The 10,424-nt window shown below is 42.5% G+C and overlaps 1 protein-coding gene across 1 annotated transcript in view; it reads right to left on the minus strand.

Moving 5' to 3' along the window:
- Window positions 1-208: 208 nt before the first annotated feature.
- LOC311117526 (NACHT, LRR and PYD domains-containing protein 3-like) overlaps window positions 209-10,424 on the minus strand; it is a 17,381-nt gene continuing 7,165 nt past the window's right edge. The window contains exons 4-11 of the mRNA XM_084192447.1: window positions 9,486-10,424; window positions 7,877-8,050; window positions 7,078-7,251; window positions 6,764-6,934; window positions 5,631-5,801; window positions 2,685-2,858; window positions 2,454-2,500; window positions 209-1,475 (exon numbers count right to left, since the gene is read on the minus strand). The exon at window positions 9,486-10,424 is cut by the window's right edge and continues 862 nt beyond it. Coding sequence (XP_084048573.1) covers window positions 919-1,475; window positions 2,454-2,500; window positions 2,685-2,858; window positions 5,631-5,801; window positions 6,764-6,934; window positions 7,078-7,251; window positions 7,877-8,050; window positions 9,486-10,424 — 2,407 coding nt within the window. The 3' untranslated portion in view covers window positions 209-918. The remainder of the gene's footprint in view (window positions 1,476-2,453; window positions 2,501-2,684; window positions 2,859-5,630; window positions 5,802-6,763; window positions 6,935-7,077; window positions 7,252-7,876; window positions 8,051-9,485) is intronic.

Consider the following 10,424-nt stretch of genomic DNA (forward strand, 5'->3'; position numbering starts at 1 on the left):
AGTGGAGGCTGTTATAGCAGCAAAGGGGGGACCAACTCCATATTAATGCCATGATTATAGAATGAGATGTTGGACGACAGGTATCTACATACTTTTCATCGTTGTGCCAAAATGTCAATGTGTGACATTAGGTCTAAATTATTTCCATGTGTATTTCCAGAAATAGAAGTGAATAAACTTAGGCCAAACTTTGTTTATTGTATTTATTCAAATACCATTTAAACAATTAAACGCTTATTCCATTTTCTTCATTTCACATAGGTCAAATCTGTGACATCAAATTCCCATTCAGTGTAATGGAGTTCAGTGTAATGGAGTTCAGCGTCATGGAGTTCAGCGTCATGGAGTTCAGCGTCATGGAGTTCAGCGTCATGGAGTTCAGCGTAATGGAGTTCAGCGTCATGGAGTTCAGCGTCATGGAGTTCAGCGTCATGGAGTTCAGCGTAATGGAGTTCAGCGTAATGGAGTTCAGCGTAATGGAGTTCAGCGTAATGGAGTTCACACAGAAGCACAATTGTATAGTAAGGATAATAAACTGGGTGGTTGGAGCGCTGAGTGCTGATTGGCTGACAGCCGTGTTATATCAGACCGTATACCACGGGTATGACAAAACATTTATTTGTACTGTTCTAATTACATTAGTAACCGGTTTATAATAGCAATAAGGCACCTCAGGGTTTGTGGTATATGGCCAAGACAGGATTGTATGGCCAATATACCATCTAGAATCAATACTAAATATCTACATTACAACTGACACTACTTCCAAATGATGTGTGGGTATAGGGGAATTGTCAATGACTTGACACACCATTTAAACCAGTCAAATTGCAGATTTCCCAGAACCCCGTTTTATAATTAAGCAATAAGGCCCAGGAGGTGTGGTACATGGCAGGACGCGATGCGATACGGCAGGTCCTACTCCTGAACAGGACCAGGGACCACCAGACACAGGGACACTGAGGAGTAACACCAAACGAAAAACCCTGGGTAGAGGGGCTCAGTAAATGTGGTGTAGAACGTGTACAGGTGAGTCAGCGTATCAGAACAGACTTTGTAGAAAGACACAGTGCCGGCTGGCCAGTCCAGAAACAGTCCTACTCTGTTGGAGGGGGAGGAGGAGGGGGCAGGTATGCTAATGAGTTTTTTATTGTGCCAGGTAGAGTAAAAGCCGTCACCACAGACCAGACACCAGGCTTTGTCATTGGGTCCAAACCCACTGTCATCACCCCTTCCTGACCTACCGATTCCTTTATATGCAACTCCTATATGACCCCCTCTCCCACTCCACTCTACCTCCCAGTAACAGAGCCCAGACAGACCCTCTCTACACAGCACCTGGTCGAAACCCTGAAATCTCTCCGGGTGATCAGGATAGGGCTGCTCCTCGCTCGTCCATGTCACCTTTCTGTTCTCCTCAGACAGAGAGAGGTTTCTGTGTGCTGTGTTTGGGTCCAGGGTGAGATCACAGGCATCTGATTGGGGGGAGACCGGGACACAATATATTACAAATCATCATCATATCACAATGTTAATGTTTCTCTGTATTAAAGGACCACGTCAGAATGTTAATGTTTCTCTGTATTAAAGGGCCACATCAGAATGTTAATGTTTCTCTGTATTAAAGGGCCACATCAGAATGTTAATGTTTCTCTGTATTAAAGGGCCACATCAGAATGTTAATGTTTCTAGGTATTTAAGGACCACATCAGAATGTTAATGTTTCTAGGTATTAAAGGACCACATCAGAATGTTAATGTTTCTAGATATTAAAGGACCACATCAGAATGTTAATGTTTCTCTGTATTAAAGGACCACATCAGAATGTTAATGTTTCTCTGTATTAAAGGGCCACATCAGAATGTTAATGTTTCTCTGTATTAAAAGGACCACATCAGAATGTTAATGTTTCTCTGTATTAAAGGGCCACATCAGAATGTTAATGTTTCTCTGTATTAAAGGGCCACATCAGAATGTTAATGTTTCTCTGTATTAAAGGACCACATCAGAATGTTAATGTTTCTCTGTATTAAAGGGCCACATCAGAATGTTAATGTTTCTAGGTATTAAAGGGCCAAGGGAAAAGGTCAAGTAAGATTTGTTGAATGATCATATGTTATACTGTATGGCAGGGTTCTTCAATTCCGGTCCTGGAGGGCCGAAACACTTCTGTTTTTTATTTCTACCTGGTAGTTAATTGCACTCACCCGGTGTCCCGGGTCTGAATTAGCCCCTGATTAGAAGGAGAGGATGAAAAACAGAGGTGTTTCGGGCCCTCCAGGACCGGAATTGAAGAACCCTGCTGTATGATCATAAACTCACACACCAATAAATAATCCCAACAGAGCGAGGATAAGTATAATCAGACACTCAGGTTCTGAAAAATGATCTTTCTTCCGAGTCAACTTGAAATAAGACTAACAGGATTATTCTTCACAGCAGTCAACACTCACATTTTCTAAGCCCATGTTTTATTGTGTACTCTCCACCAAGTTCCACACTGCAGGGGTAAGAAGAACAGACAGTCAATGTACAGACAAGGTCACCACATCACACCGTCCAGGTGGTGGTTAAGTATGCATGGCTTAAAGTGCATGTAATTATCATAACTAACCTGATAGGTCAGAAACATATATCTTACAGTACGTCGCTCAACATCGATTGACATAAAACCCTCTACATACTTGAGTTTCTCCAGTCTGAAGTGTGGATCCTCCAGTCCAGCAGAGAGCAGTCTGAGTCCCGAGTCTCCTGGGTGATTGTAGCTCAGGTCCAGCTCTCTCAGGTGTGAGGGGTTTGACTTCAGAGCTGAGGCCAGAGAAGCACAGCCTTCCTCTGTGACTTCACAGAACGCCAACCTGCAGAGAGTTGAACATGATTCCAAAAATCACACTGCTATTCTAAAATGGTGGTGAAAATAGAGTGGCAGCTGTATCTATTTATACATGTATTCATAATATCATTACTGTGGTGTTATTTGCATAATATCCGCAATACAGCATCTGATTGGCCATATGCCAGTGGTTCCCAAACTTCAATACAGCATCTGATTGGCCATATGCCAGTGGTTCCCAAACTTCAATACAGCATCTGATTGGCCATATGCCAGTGGTTCCCAAACTTCAATACAGCATCTGATTGGCCATATGCCAGTGGTTCCCAAACTTCAATACAGCATCTGATTGGCCATATGCCAGTGGTTCCCAAACTTCAATACAGCATCTGATTGGCCATATGCCAGTGGTTCCCAAACTTCAATACAGCATCTGATTGGCCATATGCCAGTGGTTCCCAAACTTCAATACAGCATCTGATTGGCCATATGCCAGTGGTTCCCAAACTTCAATACAGCATCTGATTGGCCATATGCCAGTGGTTCCCAAACTTCAATACAGCATCTGATTGGCCATATGCCAGTGGTTCCCAAACTTCAATACAGCATCTGATTGGCCATATGCCAGTGGTTCCCAAACTTCAACACAGCATCTGATTGGCCATATGCCAGTGGTTCCCAAACTTCAACACAGCATCTGATTGGCCATATGCCAGTGGTTCCCAAACTTCAACACAGCATCTGATTGGCCATATGCCAGTGGTTCCCAAACTTCAACACAGCATCTGATTGGCCATATGCCAGTGGTTCCCAAACTTCAATACAGCATCTGATTGGCCATATGCCAGTGGTTCCCAAACTTCAATACAGCATCTGATTGGCCATATGCCAGTGGTTCCCAAACTTCAATACAGCATCTGATTGGCCATATGCCAGTGGTTCCCAAACTTCAATACAGCATCTGATTGGCCATATGCCAGTGGTTCCCAAACTTCAATACAGCATCTGATTGGCCATATGCCAGTGGTTCCCAAACTTCAATACAGCATCTGATTGGCCATATGCCAGTGGTTCCCAAACTTCAATACAGCATCTGATTGGCCATATGCCAGTGGTTCCCAAACTTCAACACAGCATCTGATTGGCCATATGCCAGTGGTTCCCAAACTTCAACACAGCATCTGATTGGCCATATGCCAGTGGTTCCCAAACTTCAATACAGCATCTGATTGGCCATATGCCAGTGGTTCCCAAACTTCAATACAGCATCTGATTGGCCATATGCCAGTGGTTCCCAAACTTCAATACAGCATCTGATTGGCCATATGCCAGTGGTTCCCAAACTTCAATACAGCATCTGATTGGCCATATGCCAGTGGTTCCCAAACTTCAATACAGCATCTGATTGGCCATATGCCAGTGGTTCCCAAACTTCAACACAGCATCTGATTGGCCATATGCCAGTGGTTCCCAAACTTCAACACAGCATCTGATTGGCCATATGCCAGTGGTTCCCAAACTTCAATACAGCATCTGATTGGCCATATGCCAGTGGTTCCCAAACTTCAATACAGCATCTGATTGGCCATATGCCAGTGGTTCCCAAACTTCAATACAGCATCTGATTGGCCATATGCCAGTGTTTCCCAAACTTCAATACAGCATCTGATTGGCCATATGCCAGTGTTTCCCAAACTTCAATACAGCATCTGATTGGCCATATGCCAGTGGTTCCCAAACTTCAATACAGCATCTGATTGGCCATATGCCAGTGGTTCCCAAACTTCAATACAGCATCTGATTGGCCATATGCCAGTGGTTCCCAAACTTCAATAAAGCATCTGATTGGCCATATGCCAGTGGTCCCCAAACTTTAGGTCGGGGGATGGGGGTCCCCTGATAAAATGTGTAATCTTTAAAAATGAATGTTCCTTCTCTTCAGATGGGTATGCCCTCATGTATGAGTCGGGACCTAAACTTAAAGACCCAGTGCAGTCACAATTCCGTTTTTCCTGTGTTTGATTTCATATTGTACAACAGAGATGTTTTATATATCATATTGTACAACAGAGATGTTTTATATATCATATTGTACAACAGAGATGTTTTATATATCATATTGTACAACAGAGATGTTTTATATATCATATTGTACAACAGAGATGTTTTATATATCATATTGTACAACAGAGATGTTTGATATCATATTGTACAACAGCTGATGAAACTAAGACTGTAAAACTGTGATCCGTGTTATTTCTTGATAGTTGCTGGTTGAAAATACAATCTGGACCTTCTAAAATCAGCAGGTTGCATGGGGGCGGGAGCTTTGGCTTTCCATGGTGACATCACCATGCGGTAAATTGGTTAATAGACCAATAACAAAAGAGAGTTCAAAACCTCTCTGCCAATCACAGAGCTTTCATGTCATCATTATGTGTTGGGATCACAAGGAAAGCGTCTCTCTCCTTAGTTGCGTGTACTGTGAAGACACGGCAGTTTAACAAATCAACATGTCTTCATAAAGCTACACTATTCATAGTTATTGGACTCACGTATAGACAACCTAGAATGCACAACAATTACAATATTTGATATGAAATTATCACAGCATTGCTTGTAAAATAATTATAATATTTTAAAATGTAAAGTTTAAAAAGCAACAGCTCCATCCATAAGTGTCAGTCATAAAGACAAGACCGTGAGGTGTCAGATTTATATCTTATTGAGTATAATGCCGAGTTTGTTAACACACAGATCTGGTGAACTGTTATCACCAAATAGAGGAAAAACTGACCTCAGAATCTCCAGTTTACATTGTGAATTCCCCAGTCCAGCAAAGAGAAGCTTCACTCCTGAATCCAGCAGGTCATTGTTACTCAGATCCAGCTCTCTCAGGTGTGAGGAGGAACTGAGAGCTGAGGACAACACTTCACAAGACGCTTCTGTGAGTTTACAGCCGGAGACACTGCGAATACAGAGTCAATAACATGAGGTTTCCCCATTTGTGTTTCCACCCGAGTTTCACCGCAGTTGATGGTAAATGACTAACTCTGAAGACCAAACCTGTTGGATTACTCAAAATAAAATAATTCAACCTGCAAACAAGCCTTTTACACGGTTAGAATGCGCTTTCATGTCATTATTACAGATGTTCTGATCACTCTGTTGTCGCAGAGATCGTTCCTACATGGTAGAAAATGGAAACTTGTAGTTTATTCAAGGTTTAAAAAGGCTTTTAAAAGTTTGTAACTTCCACTTTTAAAAATGTCAGACTTGATTTGCCCGAAGGAAAAAAAAAAAAAAAAAAGTTTCAAGCCCTACAAAAACGTCCATTAATTATAATCCACATAATCATTCACATTTCCTGTTGCTGCAGGACTAATTTCCTGCTGTGAGAAACTGGTCAAATTAAGACATTACATCTGTATATGTTGGGATCGCTTGAGGGACATCAACTTGAATGAATATGAATGCCGTGTCACCTAGGGAATATAATTTTTTTCAAGTGGGGTACACTGCATTTTCTAGTGTCCATTTGGGGTTCGTGTGCAGAAAAAGTTGGGGCTTCCCTGCAATATGCTAATGAGGCCCTGTGGGAACTTGGGGTTGAGTATTTCTGACGATCCCCAATTAGCTGTTACCTCGTATGTTGCTTGTAATGTGAAGACACGTCAAGTTAACAATCAACATGCCTTTATAAAAGTTTAACTATTCATAGTTATTGGACTCACGTATAGACAAACTAGATTGCGTAACAATTACAATATTTGTCAAAAAAATGTAAAGTTTAAAAAGCAACAGCTCCATAAGTGTCAGTCAAAAAGACAAGACAGTGAGATGTCAGATGTATATCTTATTGAGTATAATGCCGAGTTTGTTAACACACAGATCTGGTGAACTGTTATCACCAAATAGAGGAAAACTGACCTCAGAATCTCCAGTTTACATTGTGAATTCCCCAGTCCAGCAGAGAGCAGCTTCACCCCTGAATCCAGCAGGTCATTGTTACTCAGATCCAGCTCTCTCAGGTGTGAGGAGGAACTGAGAGCTGAGGACAACACTTCACAAGACGCTTCTGTGAGTTTACAGCCGGAGACACTGCGAATACAGAGTCAATAACATGAGATTTCCCCATTTGTGTTTCCACCCGAGTTTCACAGCAGTTGATGGTAAATGACAAACTCTGAAGATCAAACCTGATGGATTACTCAAAACAAAAACAATCGAGCCATATTGCTGACCTTAGGATCTCCAGTCTCCCGATTGAACCTTCTAATCCAAGAGAGACATGTTGCGCTATTGAGTCTCCTAGGTGATTGTCACTCAGGTCCAGCGCTCTCAGGTGGTAGGGGTTTGACCTCAGAGCTGAGACCAGGGCAGTACAGCCATCCTCTGTGGCTCCACAGCCTGATAGCCTGCAGGGTCATTCCATATGAAATCAATCAAAAATAGCCTGCAGGGTCATTCCATATGAAATCAATCAAAAATAGCCTGCAGGGTCATTCCATATGAAATCAATCAAAAATAGCCTGCAGGGTCATTCCATATGAAATCAATCAAAAATAGCCTGCAGGGTCATTCCATATGAAATCAATCAAAAATAGCCTGCAGGGTCATTCCATATGAAATCAATCAAAATAGCCTGCAGGGTCATTCCATATGAAATCAATCAAAATAGCCTGCAGGGTCATTCCATACGAAATCAATCAAAATAGCCTGCAGGGTCATTCCATATGAAATCAATTAAAATAGCCTGCAAGGTCATTCCATATGAAATCAATTAAAATAGACTGCAGGGTCATTCCATATGAAATCAATCAAAATAGGCTGTTTTTTGTCCTCTACCTTTAATTTGAACAAAAACGTCCAATCATGTACAGTACAGCCATTAGAGACCCAACCCCCCCCCCATTCTATCATGAGACATCCATATCCTCATCCCTGATAAAGATGGACAATTGATTTTGATATCATTCTAAATCTTATCAACAGTATTCTCAAACTATGGATCACTTATTGAACAAGCTGTGGGGTACTGACTTCAGAGTCTCCAGTTTACAGTGGGGATTCCCCAGTCCAGCAGAGAGCCGCTTCACTCCTGAATCCGTCAGGTCATTGTTGCTCACGTCCAGCTCTCTCAGATGTGAGGGGTTTGAGCCGAGAGCAGAGACCAACAGCTCACAAGATGCATCTATGATTTGACAGCCAGCAAGTCTGCAAATACAGAGTAAATACGTGAGATAGGTTGTATTAATGTTACTGTAAGTTTAGCTTTCCCTGCTAGTGTAACCCTGTGTTACTTTTGGATACCATAGTGGAGTTGATAACACCAGTATAGCACTATAGTAAAATTGTGCGCTGCCCCTTTAAGGTTTCTCAGTTTTCAACCAGAGTTGGCACCAGTTCTTAATTAAACTATGGTTGCTGCTGTATCAGGTGCGTCCTCTGTCAGGAATGTGCTGTATTACTTACAGAATCATTCAAGTGGGATGTTTTGTGACCCTGTTTGGAGTTTTACTGCTTAGTCATTTGGAACTCTGTTACTAGGTGAATTGAGGACACCTGCACATCGTTTGCCATTGCTGTTGCTAGGAGGTGGGAACTGGTTCTGAAGTCATCAGGTGATCATCTCTCGGCCTATCACATCCGTGCTCTTCAAAATAACATTGTGCATGAAGTGCTACCACTTAGATAGGCATTTCATTTGGGGGGGGGGGGGGGGGGGGTGTAATGATGTCATGTCATAGTATCGTGGGGAACAGGTTAGAGTTACTAAGATAAGTGGTTAGGAGACAGGAAGTCTACATTCCCATTATGTCAAGGTAGATTAGTGATGTTTAGGATAGCATGAGTGACGTTTAGGATAGCATGAGTGATGGGCAGGATAGCATGAGTGACGTTTAGGATAGCATGAGTGATGTTTAGGATAGCATGAGTGATGGGCAGGATAGTGACTTGGGGTAAAGAGTGATGAACATCAAAGACAGGGAGTGCCCACGGAGACTTAGCAGATGTATGCCAGGAACAGGGTAATAGAAGGTATATAAGGTAGAGTGTCTTCTTTGTTCAAGTTAGTTCGTAACACCAAGGGGCAAAGCTCTGGTCATTGTTGTAATGAACCCGGTACCGATCATTAAACATTAGCATTAACTTTCTACAAAGTGTCTCAGTATATCCTTGCATCCTTGATTCTTTGATACCCGAGAAACTCATCATAACGGGGGGGGGGGGGGGGGGTTTCTTTTCCTGTGGCCATGGGTTGATTTCTGAATGCTTGTATGCAATTGTTTACGAGATACCTTGAGATTAGTTTATCTGAATTCTTGAAAAGAATAACAGTTTAGCAGTAATACATTTGTATCTGAAAATACGGTTGCATTTTCCAGCTATATTTGTCCTGTATCAGACGTGGGTCCTATTCCTTTCTGGACATGACCCAGCTATATTTGATTATCTACAGTTTACAAGTAAACTATTACCCGTCATACATACATGCGTGCACCCTGTATACACGGCTCAATACTTTCTGATCAATTTGTATTCAAATGTGTTCGTTTTTTGATTTGAATAGAACATCTAGTCAGCCAGTGAAAATACTGCTATACCTACAGTACAGTTTGGTGTGATTGATATTACCATGGATACTTACAGAGCCTTTCTGCAGACTCTCACAGCTGGAAGCAGTCTCCTACGACCCTCCTGTGATGTCTTGTATTGCTTCAGGTCAAACACCTCCAGAACCTCCTCTGATATCTGTAGCGTATAGGCCAGCGCTGAACAGTACGTAAGCGCGAGGTTTTTGGATCTTTTCTCTGACCTCAAGTATTTTTGGATTTCCTGCTGTACTGAATGGGTTTTCATCTCTATCAGACAGTGGAAGAGATTGACGCACCTCTCAGGGGATATGCTGTTGCTCTGCATCACCTTCAGGGATCGGGTTATTTTCTGGACGCTCTCTGGACTGCTTTCGGTCGGTGTCACCAGACCTCGTAGGAGTTTCTGATTGGACTCCAGTGACATGCCATGAAGGAAGCGGACAACAAGGTCCAGGTGTCCGTTCTTGCTCTCCAAGGCTTTATTCACTGCACTCTTCAGCAGCTCACGTAAGGTTAGCTCTTCAGACGGGTCCCTAGCCGCCGGGAGGAAGGGCTTCAGTGCATCCATGTTCTCGGTTGAGTAACAGTGGTACACGTAGACAGCAGAGAGAAACTCCTGAACGCTCAGATGAACAAAGCAGTACACCACTCTCTGAAATAACACAGACTCTTCTTTAAAGACTTGTGCGCACACTCCTGAGTACACGGAGGCTTCTTTGACATCAATGCCACACTCATTCAGGTCTTCTTCATAGAACAGGAGATTGCCCTTTTCCAGATGTTCAAACGCCAGCTTCCCCAGCTTCAGAAGAACTTCCTTATCTGACTCCATGAGCTCCTGTTGATCCATCTCGTCTCTTCCATGATACTTCTGGTTCTTCAGGCTGGTGTGAATGAGCACGAAGTGTGTGAACGTCTCAGTCAGAGTCTTGGGCATCTCCCTTCTCTTGTCTGTACTCAACATGTGTTTAAGGACTATTGCAGAAATCCAA

Source organism: Coregonus lavaretus (genome assembly GCF_964263955.1).
Source record: "Coregonus lavaretus genome assembly, contig: HAP1_SCAFFOLD_175, whole genome shotgun sequence".
Taxonomy (NCBI): Eukaryota; Metazoa; Chordata; class Actinopteri; order Salmoniformes; family Salmonidae; genus Coregonus; species Coregonus lavaretus.